Source organism: Cnephaeus nilssonii (assembly GCF_951640355.1).
Source record: "Cnephaeus nilssonii genome assembly, chromosome: 22".
Classification (NCBI taxonomy): Eukaryota; Metazoa; Chordata; class Mammalia; order Chiroptera; family Vespertilionidae; genus Cnephaeus; species Cnephaeus nilssonii.
The window spans coordinates 6,865,873-6,880,662 of NC_137093.1; the positions used below are offsets into that span (position 1 = coordinate 6,865,873).

A 14,790-nucleotide genomic window follows, 5' to 3' on the forward strand; every position below is an offset into this window, starting at 1 on the left:
ACCTAATCTGAATTTCTCCCTGCCCCTCACCTGAGGATATGCTTTTTATTGATTTTAGAGAGAGAGAAACATGGATCAGTTGCCTCCCGTACTTGCTTCAAGCAGGGATTGAACCCACCACCTTTCAGTGTACAGGACAACGTTCAGCCAACTGAGCCACACCGGCCAGGGCAATCATGTGAATTCTTACAGAGGTTCTCTTCCACATCAGGATAAATTAGAGACAGAAATCTCCACTAGAAACCCCAACATACTTAGCTTCTGAAATCAGCCACAAGAGCTACCACTGAAGGAGACAAAATGTGTGTACAAGGACCCCATGCTGTAACTCACCTAGTGGGGCGCTGGGCAAACAGAATGCTAGCCTGGCCCACGTGACCAATGCATGTGTTTGACACCAAAACTGTGGTGAGAAGGGATGACCTGAGACATGTCCTACACTCTCGGTTATATGAGAACACACACACAAATCTGTTATTTGAACTGAAAGTTCTATACCTAGCTTACCTACCAAATGTGAAGGCAAAATTGAAAGGCTTTTGTTTTTGTTTTCTTTTAACAGAAAAGGACTCAGTGAGCAACCTGTAGCTGTTCTGAAAGAAAGTGCTGCAGCAAATCCCGGAGGACTGTGAGGAGCCAACACACAGGCCACGCGGTGACGCACAGAACCAACACTGAGCAGAGCATAAGAGGACAGCCGGCTTCAGTAAGACCGAACGTGTCTGCCGGTCAGCAGATACACACAGAGCAAACCCACCTGGAAGAGTTCAAACGGGTCAAAAAGCAAAACTCAGTATATGCTACACACAAATGCCATGTTTGCAGGTGCAAGGGAGAGGTAGTATATGCTACACACAAATGCCATGTTTGCAGGTGCAAGGGAGAGGTAGTATATGCTACACACAAATGCCATGTTTGTAGGTGCAAGGGAGAGGTAGTAATGTTAATACCAGAAAGGGATTTCAGAGCACAAAGATGAGATGAGAGTACTTTAGAATGATGAAGGGTACAATTCACTCAATGTTCACTAAAACTTGCCTGGAAAAACAACCCAGAAAATCTCATGGACCTAACTGTTTAATTTGAGTTCTTTGGTCTTTATAATCTATTCAGGTTTTCTATTTAATTGTTTAACATTTTGCACTCGGATGTCGAGTGTGACTCGACATGGTTAGCACTAGAATAAAGGAATCGAGAAAAAAGCAAGCGAGTGCAAAGGGTTAAATCTCCAAATTTGAAGATATGGATGAATACATGACTTTCCAAGAATGACCAAAACTGACCTCTGGGGCAGATGATCCCAACAGAAGTAACAGAGAGCAAACTGGGACAGCTGTCCCCGCACAGAGAACCTGGCCTGCCGGGAGGAGCAGCCCCGGGCTGTGGCCCTGCCCCGCAGGAGAAGAGGGAAGCTTCCAAACCTACATAAAGCCAGCGTTCTCTTCCAAGAAACCCGCGAGGAGAGCACGCGGGAAGGCAGCAATCGATCGGTATCAAGGCTAAGACCTGAATGAAATATTAACTAACAGAATCCATCCAACTCCTGTTAGACAATTCACCTACTATTGTAGCAAACAAGAAAAACACACGGCCACTCCCATGGGTGCTGAAACAAAATCTGATGAAATAAAACATTTATTCCTAATAAAAAGTCTTTAAAAAATAGTGACCTATACTTTTACCACTGATATTTCACATTGTTTTTGAAAATTGGATATAATTAAAGGAAAGAAAATGAGGTGGGAATTTACCACTAGAGATAGCAATCCAGTAATACTTGAGAATCAAATGCAAATTAATGTCAAAAATAACAGCTGTATCTTTTGTACCAACAACAACTAGCTTTAAAAATGTAATCAGAGATCCCATTTATAATAGCAATTAAAGGCAAAATACCCTATAACTTTTAGAGTTCTATTTTAGAGTTCTACCATATACATTATACCGAAATAAATTATAGAAGGCTCAAGAGTCAACATAATTAAACTCTAAATAGTCAGAACAGAAAAGGCCTTTCTAAATATAAAAAATCTGGAACTGAAAAAGAAAAATATTGATAACTGTATATAAAGTATTTAAGTTTTTCCCACATGGGAGAAAAAAAATAAGGCAAAATAATCAAGTGGGGAAAAGGTTGGTAACAGAGCCCAGCTGGGTGTGGCTCAGCGGTTGAGCGTCGACTCAGGAACCAAGAGGTCACCGGTTCGATTCCCAGTCAGGGCATATGCCCAGGTTGCCAGCTCGATCCCCAGTGGGGGGCGTGCAGGAGGCAGCCAATCAATGATTCTCTCTCATCATTGATGTTTCTATCTCTCTCCCTCTCCCTTCCTCTCTGCAATCAATAAAAACTATATTAAAAAAAAAAAAGGTTGGTAACAGAGAGGGCTGGCTAATGCCTTCAAATTGATCGTAAAGATTGACAACCCAAAAGTAGCAGGAGAGAAAAGAAAAAACAGTTCACAGAAAAAGAAATACTAATGGTTTTTAAGCATGTGTCATATGTTCTAGTTCACTGGTGACGAGAGAAATTAGGAAATAAAACTAATGCAATGCACCACTTGTCCCCTATCACCCAGCAAAGATAAAGCTTGGCAGAACGCTCTGAGCCCCTCGGTGCTGTGAGACCTGGGAGGCAGGTGCTTATGTGTGGCTGATGTGAGCATAAATCCCTCTTTGGACAGTGACTTGGTAATACCCAACAAAATAAAAAATACACTATTGACCTAGCAGTTCTGCTTCTAAGAATTCAGGATATATCGCATGTGTACAAATGCACACACATACAAGGCATACAAGGCCATTGGCCACAGCACTGTTTTTAGTAGCAAAAAATGGGGCTTCTGTTTCAGGCAACTTGTTGACCCACTCACTGAAAATCCCTTAATACCGCTGGATATCCTTTTAAATGCACCACTGAGCTCACAAAATCAGCGCCTTCCCCAGGGCTCGAGCTGAGAACCAGCCTGGAGAGCTGGAGCTGCCGTGCCAGGGTCCTGTGTGCATGTGTGGTGGGCTGAGGCTGCTGGCAGGTGCCAATCTCAGGAGCCAATGGGTTTGGATCTTACCTGGACACAGGCCCACCCGGGGAGAGGGTGGGAGTATTGAGATTCCTGCTTTATAAAAATGCCAAAGTAACCTACAAATGAAAATACAGTCCCTGAAATTAATCGGCTGGAAGAGTTTATGAATTAGAGGATACATCTGAAAAATTACCTAGAATGCAGAACAGAAACTAAACAGGTGAACAATGTGAATGAGGGGTTAAGAGGAAGAATAGAAGGGAACAGTTCAGCATGTGTTCAAAAGAAGTTCCAGAAGGAAAAAATAGTGTGTGTGTGTAGCAAAGAAGCAATATTCAAATAGTTAACGGCTAATGTTTCCCGAATCAATGACAGTGATGAATACTCATACTTCATGAGCCGTAATCAAAATAAACAAATACTACCTAAGAGTATCATAAAGTAGGAATATGCAAAAGTCTAGAAGAGGTCTTAAAAGCAACCTAAGAAAAAAGACATTCCCTACTAAGGAATGACCATTAGGACGACGGGGAAAACTAGAAACATTTAAGTCCTCATGCATTTGGATGGCACGATTAACTTGCTCCCTCAATGGAGTGCGAGCTAAAGCAGTCACGGTGCATCTGGACAGTGGAGCCTGTGCAGCCACTGGAGAGTGAGACAGATCTAGGAACACCGACAGGCAGCCGTCACCAAAACACGGCTCTACGTCCAACCACGGCCCGCGTGTGACAGGAGGGTATATGCTGTGCACATGCAGTCGCTCCTTGGAAAAGGCTCACTGTTCCCAGAAGACCGACTCTTCCTATTTATGCCTCTGTGCTTTTAAAATATATATTTCTATTAATTTCAGAGAGGAAGGGAGAGGGAGAGATAGAAACATCAATGACGAGAGAGAATCACTGGTCAGCTGCCTCCTGCACGCCCCACACTGGGGATTGAGCCTGCAACCTGGGCATGTGCCCTGACCAGGAATCAAACTGTGACCTCCTGGTTCATAGGGTGACGCTAAACCATTGATCCATGCCGGCCGGGTGCCTCTGTGCTTTTTAATTCAAGTCTGAATGTACAGGTTACCTGTTTAAGTAAAACTGAAAAAATTTAAAGAGAAAATTCTGGAAGGACATACTCAAATTGGTAGCAGTTACCTGGGGAAGAGGGCAATTAAGAATGAGGGGGGAAAGGCAGCTTTTACTTTTTCTTCTAGACACTGCATGTTGTTTGAAGAAACAAGAACTCATTCGTGACTGGAACGGGCACCCTGAGGTACGGCCACGCGGTTTAAGCTGGGTGGGGCGTGCACAGGCATTCCTTACTCTACACTACACATCCCTCACCCTCCCAAGTGTACACTCTGCTTCAAATATAGATGTCTCAGAGCACAGAGGAGATGCATGAATTCTTCCTGGGTAGGACATGCAACCAGCTAGGTGACACATACCAATGGCGACCCCTATTACTCCAGCATGCCCTTCAATCCCCCACTTCCCAGTGAGGGAGCTGGGCCTCCAGGGATGCAGGAGAACGTGCAAGGCCCTGGTGGGTGAGAAAGGGCAGGAAGGTGTCAGCACCGTAGAAGGAGCTTTGCCTGCAGCAACTGCAGCTGAACTGCTTGCTAATGGGGACCTGAGAGGGGCAGGGATAGGAAAAATTTAGCCCAAATACTTTTCAGCACATATCTGGTTAATAAGGGTCTACTTTGCCGTGGTGATTTTCATAAAGAGCCCCTCTGTTGAATATTTATGCTCTATAATTTACAGTTTGGCTGTTAAGGAGACAAAGGCAAACACAAATTTGGTCCAGAAGTTCAAAGTTTGCCATCTGTTTTCCTATTGTATTTAGATACCAGCACGGATGGCTCCAAACAAAACAAACAAATATACCAAAAGATACAACATTTGCGTATTGTGTATCACCAAGGAAACAAAAATGGGCCAAAACAGACTTGAACTTCTCCCCACAGGGAAAAAGGAAAAGCATTTACATGACATCTCCTTGGAGAGGCCTCACTCTGGCCTCTTGTCGCCAGATAGCAAACACCACAGCGTGCGAGGTCCACACAAGCCGTTCAAATTCACATGCAGGGTCCGCTGTCTGCCTCGAACAGCTGACCGTGCGCGGCACCAATGCGAACAGCAGCGCACCTTGGCAAAGCCCGGTCCTCAGCACTCAAATCAAATACTCGGCGCTGGGAACAGGTAGCACAGCAAACGGGCACCAATCTATGCCAAGACGACTGATTCCAGGGACAAAAAGAAGCCAATGGTAGGTACCGAGTCCCTATCTAGCGCGTATTTCATCAACTTTGCCCGCTGAAAAGAAAAGTAATTGGTCAGAAAGCGGTAATTGTATTATGTTTAATATTCATGGTTGGATCTGGAGGGCTGTTCCAGCACTCCCCCTCCAGCCCCTCTCTAATGAAAACCGCACCATAGGAGTCGGCTCTAGCCCGCCAATTAAAACAAAAGACACCAGAACCTTCCAAAGCCTCCAACAGAGGAGCATCCATCTGATGGGCAGGAAAACGTGCTGGAACGGAGAGGGAGGCACGCTCTGGTTGGTCCTGTGCTAAGAGCTTTGAATAACTTATTACAACACTTGCAGATGGAGCAAATGCAACATGCACGCCCCACGCTCGCTCGCTCTAACAGCAGGCAGCAGGGCCAGAGCACACCGCAACTTTGTATTTGTCAGGGCAAGAAGTGAGCGCTGAGACTCTTTAATTGGGGGTCACAACTCAGGGCTCGCTTCCCATTGCTTTAGATTAAATAATCCCACGTAATAATAAAGCAAGCTGTACTAGATGGCAAAGATGAAGACTATTCCGACTCAGCTCAGCAGTTTCATTAAGAAGGACCTGCCCTTCAGCTATATTTCTATCCAGAAAATAAAGGGAACAAGCAAGAGGCATTAAAATGTAGGCTTTTAAAAAAATGACCAAATTAATAAAGAAAACTAGTATTTAAAAAAATCAATACATGATTCTGTTTTGTTTCATTGAACCTGGGCTATTAAAGAGGATTTTAAATATAACCTTTATATACCAAAATCAATAGCTTTATCTAGATAATACTGGTGATGGCCTTTAGTAAATGATTCACTTGAAACAGCAACTAGAAAAATGGCCCAGTTTGATCCAATGAGGCTATGCTGAGAGCTCTCTGCTTTCAAGCTGCGCCTCTGAAGTCTCCAGTTCTCCGTATCTTGCCCACAAAGAGCAATAGGCCCATCGGACTCATCACTCCACCGTCCTGGGCCTGTCTCCTCAGCCAGGTCAACAGGAGAGAGCTCTGCTTGGCCGTACCGTCTGCGGCCCCTAACAAGCCCGCCCAGGTTTTACCTCTAGACACAATGATGTAGGAAACACCAAAATAATAGGGCACAGGACCCCAAATTGGAAACACGGGAACATTCCATTTACTTTCATTTCTTTTTAAATTTTAATCAGATGAGTATACCTTGAATAACCCCTCTATTTTATGGTCAACTGATTTTCAACAATAGTGCCAAGACAATTCAATGGGGAAGGAATAGTCCTTTCAACAGATGATGCTGGGACAATTAGTTATCCACATGCAAAAGAATGAGGTTGGACTCCCACCTCACACCATATACAAAAATTAACTCCAAATGCATTGTGCCCTCACTATAACAGCCAAAAGTACAAAAATGCTTTGAAGAAAAAACAGGAGTAAATCTTTGTGACTCTGGGCTAGTAAATGACTTCTTCACTATAATACCAATAGCACAAGTAACAAAGAAAAAAGAATGACCTGAACTTCATCAAAATAAAAACCTGTGTGCTTCAAAGAACACCATCAAGAGAATAAAAAGACAACCCACAGAATGGGAGGACGTATTTACAAATGCTATCTGAGAAGGGACAGGTATCCGGAATACATAAAGAACTCTTATAACTCAGTAAGAGTTATAACCCAATCTAAAAAATGGGCCAACGATCTGAGTACACATTTATCCAAAGAGGTGCTCAGCGTCAGGAGAATGAAAACTAAAACCAATGGTTCTTGACTTTCTCCGTCTGACTTATTTCACTTTTCATGACTGAAAGAGACTTGACTTTGGGTGGTGAATGCACAATGCAATATACAGGTGATGTATTATAGACTGTACACTTGAAACTTATATAATCTTATTAACCAAGGTCACCCCAATAAATTTAATAAAAAAATTTAAAAACCACAATGAGATATCACTTCACCCATTAGAACAGCTGCCATCAGAACAATGGCACATATTGCTGAGGAGGTGGAGAAATTTCAACAGCCACTTAGAAAAAGTCTGGCAATTCCTCAAGTTGTTAAACACAGAGTTACCAAATAAGCCCGCAATTCCATTCATAAGTATATATCCAAGAGAACAGAAAACATGTATCTACACAAAATGTGTACTTGAATGGTAACCGCAGCATACATAATAGTAAAAAAAAAAGAAAACCACCCAAATGCCCATTAACTGACGAATGAATGAATAACTGTGGTATATTCGTACAAGGGAATAGCATTTGGCTGTAAAAAGGAAGGGGGTAGTGACTCATGCTACAAGTTTATCTTATAAACATGCCAAGTGGAAGAAGACAGTCACAAAAGGTGACATGTATATGATTCCATTTATGTTATATATGAAGTGTTCAAAACAGATCCACAGAGACAGAAAGTAGATAGTGGCTGCCTAGAGCTGGAGGGATAGGGTGGGGATGAAGAGTGACTACTAATGAATACGAGGTTTATGTAAAGTGATGAAAATGTTCTAAAATTAACTTGGTGATGGTTGCACAACCTTGTGAACTTTACACTGAATTGCACAATTTAAATTGATGAATTGTAGGTATGAAATTTTCTCTCAATAAAGCTGCTAAATTTTTAAAAAATAATCTTGAGATGTCCTAGTTGGTTTGGCTCAGTGGATAGAGCATCGGCCTGTAGACTGAAGGGTCCCAGGTTCGATTCCAGTCAAGGGCACATGCCTAGGTTCAGGCTCAATCCCAGTGTAGGGTGTGCAGGGGCAGCTGATCGATGGTTCTCTCTCATCATTGATGCTTCCATCTCTCTCTCCCTCTCCCTTCCCCTCTGAAATCAATCTACACTAATAAAAAAGAAAGATGCAAATTGACCGTGCCTTCATGACACCCACCAGCCAGTCAGGAGTATGCAAATTAACCCAACAAAGATGGTGGGTTAATTTGCATACACAGGCACCAAGCAGCTGGGGGCGGGACACTTGCGTCTAGCTGCTCTGGGCCTCTGGGCAGTGTGGGAAGGCGGAAAGGCAGCTCTGGGCTGGAGCAAAGGCAGAAAGGCGGCTCCAGCTGGAGCAAAGGTGGTGATGGCAGCCAGGGGAAGGAAGGCCCATTCTTGCACAAAACTTCGTGCACTGGGCCTCTAGTAAAAATATATTTTAAAAAATAATCTTGAGATTATGGAGAAAAAGCAGTGGGATTTGTTGGTTCAGTGAATGCTGCCTTGGCAACCCACTAACAACCTGACATATGCCCTTACCCCCAACTCTTATCTGATTCTTCCCAGCAGAACACTGATAAGCTTCTCCATTCTAGACCCAGAGTGAGAAAGAAGGAGCAGATCAGAGAGGAGAAGACTGAGGGCCACAGGATGGGGAGGGGCCTTCTTTAACAAAGCCTCTACTGCCGAACACAGCATTTAATGAAATCGTTTAAAAGAGAGAGTTCTGATGCTGGCCAAGATGCAGTGAGCCCAACACTGCCTCTGACCTCTGCTGACTGCAACCACAACCCCTGCACAAAACACAAAAAGCCAGTCCCGAGGACTCTGGGGAGTTAAGTAAAGACGGTGCATTGTGGAGGAAGTGGCCAGGTGGGCAAAAGGTTTCCCATTTTCCCTTTTCTCTCACAGCCTCGAGCTGGGGATGAGCTCCAGTTCAGAGCCGTGTGGTGCTGCAGGAGCTAAAACGCTAAAAGAAACTTCATTGTGAAGAACCAAGAAAGGGGGCCCTGCAGCCCAAACAATGTGCCATAGAGCTGCATGGTGGTAGCAATGAAGGCAGGGAAAACTGAGAGAAACCCAACTACTGATCACAGGCCCAGAGGAAGGAGCCCTGGAGGCTGGGAAGTACAGGGATGAAGAGGGGACCTGGAGAAGGGGGCCCATCTCTGTATGACCCCCAGAAACCCCAGGCTCCTCCCTAGCTGTGCAGGACAGCCCCAACGCAGCACAGCAGAGGTCCTGAGGACTCCACTATTCTGCCCTGCTGCCATCTCAGACTAACCCGCGTGGCACATGTGCCCACAGCTAGAGGGGCATGGCAAAGGCTTTGGAAACTGAACGGACACTGGAATCACCACCCACTGAAGGCAAGACAGAACCTGCAGTCTGTACCTAACCAGGTGCCTGCCTGCCTTTAAATAAATAAAAAATCTCAACAGTCGCCAGAGGATTACATAACAGAATCCAAAGTGGGCAGGAACTAACATTCGAAATGTCCAGGGTGCAACCCAAAATTACCTGACATACCCACCCTTCCCCCCCCCCAAAAAAACAGAAAAATGTGACCCATTCTCAAAGGGAAAAACAACTAACAGATGTCAACTCTAAAACAACCCAGATTTGGGTAATCATTAATAACTTTAAAGCAGCTATTGTAACTATATTCCATGAGGTAAAAGTCAAATGGTGCCCCGCTGCTGTTGCTCAGTGGTTGAGTATCAACTATGAACCAAAGAGGTCACAGGTTCAATTCCCAGTCAGGGCACATGCCCGGGTTACAGGCTCGATCCCCAGTAAGGGGTGTGCAGGAGGCAGCCAATCGATGATTCTCTCTCTCTCTCTCCCCCTTTTTCTCTAAAAAAATCAATAAAAACATGTGTTTTTAAAAAGGTAAAATGTTAAGAAAGACTGACATTTGTAGCAGAGAAATAGAAACTATGAAAAAGAACTGAATGGACATTTTGGAACTCAAAAATACAAAATCTGAAATAAAAGTCACCGATGAGCTCATCAGCAGAATGGATATGACAGAGGAAGAGCCAGTGAACCTAAAATTACACAACAGATATCATGTGACCTGAAGAAGTGAAGCTGGGAAAGCAGTGAGCAGAGCTTCCGTGATCTGTGGGACAGTATTAAAAGGTCTAAATCTGCATCCCCCACCTCTCACCAAAAAAAAGAACCTCCTTGCAAGTTCCACCCGTGTTTGCAAACTAACTCAAGCTGATTTCCTTATTTTAATGAAAAACTATTTTTGTCTTAATCTGGGACAGTTTTATGCATCTTTAGAGCCCATTCTCGAGTTATTTATAAAGTACTAAGAGAATGCACTGGAAATTCAGTTTTTTAAGAAAATGGAGGGTCCAGGTTTTTAAAAATTGCATTAGTCATTAAGTAACAGTATAGGATGTAGTTCTTTTCATAGTATCTGACCCCTTCCTTCCACTTTTGAATAAAACATAAGCTGTGCAAGCAAGGGTGTGCCTCTCTAATGAGCTCCTACTCATAGCTATTAAGCCTTTGAGGGGGAAAACCTCACGGTATTTTCCTGTACTACATTTAAAAGTTTAGATTCTTTATTCCTTCCTTTTTCCAGATGTACAATGTTTAACCCTTGTGTTTCAAATTCATATCGCTTACCCTGCTACTCAGACTCATAGGAATAATTCTCCGTATGATGGTGAGACTCGGACATACTCTGGTCAAACAGCTGGCACACAGTGGTAGGACTGCCCTGACTGAGGGCCACTTAGGATGGCCCCCTCCCCAACTCCAAGTCACTAGAACAGAGACAGAGGTTTTAAAAAATAACATTGGTTTACTAATAAAATGGGCTTAACGTGATCAAGCCTGGACTGCAAGATGACCATGAACCCCGCACACTGAGCGTTAGCTCTTCCCTGGCCATGGTCGCATGAGCAGGCAGCCTGCTCCAGAGTTAAGTCAGCTTTGCTTAACTCTGGAGTATGTGTGTATATACACTTTAATTGATAAGTCAATTTTCACTCCTTTTTAAGTTTAACTGATTTGAACAAAGAAAATTTATCCTAAAGTGCACTAGACTTTTTTTTATGGGGACACATAAAAGATAAAGTTTACGGTAGCGGTTGCTGAATTAAAGGCACACAACTACCTAACAAAATGATTCTTGATGTTTGTGATTCCATAGCTTCACTTATCAGCAGTGCCTGGACCAATCAGTTTGAAAACAGGCATTGACAAAAAAATTATTCATTCTTGGATTCCTTTAATTTTTGAAAATGAACAGTGACTTTATAATCATTCAAAGTGTGTGTACATCTTTGGGACACGCTGTATACACTGGGTATGTGCTGCTCGGACTACCTGGCAGCCGGGGTGGAGCTGACGGTGGTCCCGACAGCCTGGCTTGCCCGTCCTCTAGAGCTGACTTCCGGGAGTCTGGCTGTGGCTGCCACCTAAGCGGCCACGCTGTAAACCTAACCTACAAGCCCCACCCTCCCGCTTGGACGCCCCAGCGCCCTGCATGTGCTCTCCTGGAAAGCGAGGAGCTGCGAGGTCCCTGTGGGGAGACCCTATCAGATAAGCTTGGAGCCTTTGTGTAGCTCAGTCTGGAAACTAAAACGTGAGAGTAAAACTACAAACTGACGTGTTTCATTTGCTGGGGCACACGGGGCCACTTATCGAGCCTGGCTGGGGTTTTTTAAGAGGAAAACTGGACACACTGAGGAGTTCAATTCTCAAGCCTCGGAAATATCAGCCATGTTTGGGGGCCTTGAGAAAAAAGATCAAGTATTTCCTTTCAGTAAAGCATTCTCGCATTTTCTTTTGGCTCTAAGGAAAAGGGGTAGTAGAGGGGTCAAGGTCAGGAGTTGAAAATATTATTTGACAAAATGATTATTTTTGCAAGTGCTGCGCTGGTGCGACAGAGATGTGGGGCTTGGCACGAAAGAGCCCCTGCTCGTGATCTGATCCCCCCACCGAGCAGCCCACCACCTGCAGCCTGGGGCCAGCATAGGAGGGGCGTGCAGACCCTGGCCTCTAGCCATGCCACCTCTTCAGGGCTGGATCAGACATGGCCTATAACCAGCCAAAAATTTAAAAAAGGAAAAGAAAAGACATGGGGAGAGGACAGGGGGCTGGGGGGAAAAAAAAACACTAAAATTTGGACACGGAGTCTTTTCAAACACTTTAATCCTTTCGTGCTGATGGTTCCTGGAGCGTCCGTGGCTGGCACGGGACCTGCACCGGGAAAACCCGACTCCCCGAGCCAACGTGCTGAAGAGAAGGCTGCTAATCACCTAAATAGGAACTGGAATCTGTTCACATGCGGCCTCTTCCCCATCACCAGAGGGACACCACGGCGCTCGGAAACACACTCTTGACATCATTTGGCAGGCAACCCTATTTTGCTGAACATGATTCATCCCTTAGGTTATTGTTTTTAATATTAGAAAGTGAGCTTTTAAATGCCAAACAAATTTATTCCAAGTGGTCTCACTGGGCCTTCCACCAACTGCGTCCACCAAATGGCTTAAAGACCACCTTCCTGTGGAGTTGCAGAAAGGAGGCAGAGACAGCGCCGTCCAACTATTACCTAATAGGAGACTTTGTTCTCCAGGTTCACAGAGACAGCAGCTCTGGGATCGGGCTGAGCATGGTGGACGAAGCCGTGGAGTGAGCACTGCGGAGTGTGAGCCGCGGAGGACACGCGAGCAGAAACGGCTGTGGCTACAAAACTTGTTACTCAGACATACCTCCTGTCCATGTTGCCGCTGACCATGAGGTTGGGAGGGCTGTCCCTGAGGTTGACGCAGGTGAAGTCGCCAAGCGCGTTGCCCAGCTTCGAGAGGCAGCGTTCCGCTTCCAGGCTGTAGACCAGGATCTGGGGAGAAGGAACATGCGGGTGCCCTGTTACATACAGCAGCCCTACATCAACACGCTTTATTTCAGCACATCCAGGCAGGGCCTTGCCCCAGCCCCTAGGAAAGACGTTCTGCCACTAAATACCCTGACCTTTTCCAGGGAGTGAGATTGTAGGGACAGGGCTGTTAGAATGACAAAAGGAAATGCAAAAGGAAATAAAGGAAAATCCAGAGAATTCCTCAGTCTAAGGTGCAAACAAACTCAAAGGACACACAGAAAAATGCCAAATGAAGAAATTAGGTTTGCATCTCCTAACAGAGAAAGAGGCGTGGGAATGAGGGTCACTGACTGAGCCTGGTTTGGAATTAATGGGAAAGCGAGATCCAGAAGCATGCAGCCAGCCAGCGCGGGTTCTTTCTTCTTCCGCTCCCTGTATTCATACCATGGAAGGTACAAGAAAGAATGGTTCAAGCATCCAGGAGAATGAAGCTTGCACAGTTAACCACTAGATGAGTCCTTTAGGCTAAACGACAAACCCAAAGTCCTGGTCCCAATGCTTCCCTCTTCACTCTCCACTTGCTAATTTTAAGGAGCTCTGTTCCATAAGGTATGGAGGCAAATAAGAAGGTGATCTTCATCTCTAGACAATACATTTGTTAAATGTAAACACTTCCGTGCCTTCTCTCCAGCAAAAGGAAAATAAAAAGATGATTCATAAATAATCTTTCTGAGATTTAAGACTTCTACTAAAAAAAACTTAGTATTTCAGTTCACCTTAATTAACATGAACTGCTTGCTATGGGTCAGTCACTGTAGTAAGTACCGAGGACACAGTTATTGCCCCCAAATTCACAGTCAAAAAGCCTCCTCATCAACACAGTTCGGTGCCTATTCATTTATCAAGTATTAGTATACAGGTTCTTATTTTAGTATTGAGAAGTGAACAAATGGTCTCTACCTTGAACTTCATAAATCTCATTGTCAACACACATTTCTAATAAGTGAATCTTTACAAATTCCTAATAGTCCAGGCAACACTAAAATACTAACTATTGCTCACAGCATCTGGAAGAGGGCGATTTCAAACTTTAACCCATAAAGACTAGAGTAAGCAAGCTAAATGTTATTTTTATGCAGCTGAAAATAAAAGTTTCTGAGAAGATTTCAACAATTGTAAAATATCCAGAATAAGATTCTTCTTCCAGGTATGAACACAGTAATAATCAAATCTTCTATCTATGGTGAATACCACAAGAATTGCATAAAATCAGCTCCTGGAGAGAAAAAAATTAAAAACAGCAACTTCATGGTCTATCATAAAAGTAGTATTTTACACCTATCATTACAGACCTTTCAGTAGGATTCTTGGACTCAATATATCTTGTGTGTGTGTTTTTCTGTTGTTGTTGTCAATCCTCAGCTAAGGATATTTTTTTTCCATTATTTTTTTAAAGAGAGTAGAAGAGAGGGAGAGAGAGAAAGAGAAGCACTGATGTGAGAGAGACACAGTGGTTGCCTCCTGCACTGGCACCAATGGGGTCTGGGGATCGAGTCTGAAACCGAGGTAATGTGCCCTTGACCAGATTCAAACCCGCAACCCTTTAGTCCGCAGGCTGACACTCTAACCACTGAGCAACCGGGTAGGGCTCAATATCTTGTTTTTAAAATACTTCAACTTCTATATTCGGAAGGTAGGCTTTAAAATATAAGAAGTTCATGGTAAATATAAGGATTAAAATCTGATATTGAGTCAGTTCCTATTCTTTACTTTTTCTAGTTCTTTATTTACAAGTGGATGGACCATTTCTGAGGAACACAGTGAGGTCGCATCCCTCTGCAGAGAGCCTCTGCATAAAGACGTCTAAGTTATAGGACTCAAGTATCTTCTACAATGCTTAGTAATTCGATGAATCAGAACTATCCGAACAGTACCTGCACCATTACGT

General features: G+C 44.0%; 2 protein-coding genes across 4 annotated transcripts in view; one reads left to right on the forward strand and one right to left on the reverse strand.

Annotated features, from left to right (window-relative positions):
• Positions 1-7,474, forward strand: part of TESC (tescalcin) — a 68,147-nt gene extending 60,673 nt beyond the window's left edge. For all 3 annotated transcript variants that reach the window (XM_079762452.1, XM_079762453.1, XM_079762454.1), the window contains one exon: positions 563-7,474. The gene's annotated coding sequence lies outside the window, so the exon portion shown is untranslated. The remainder of the gene's footprint in view (positions 1-562) is intronic.
• Positions 1-14,790, reverse strand: part of FBXW8 (F-box and WD repeat domain containing 8) — a 117,032-nt gene that overhangs the window by 9,012 nt on the left and 93,230 nt on the right. The window contains exon 8 of the mRNA XM_079762451.1: positions 12,736-12,863. Coding sequence (XP_079618577.1) covers positions 12,736-12,863 — 128 coding nt within the window. The remainder of the gene's footprint in view (positions 1-12,735; positions 12,864-14,790) is intronic.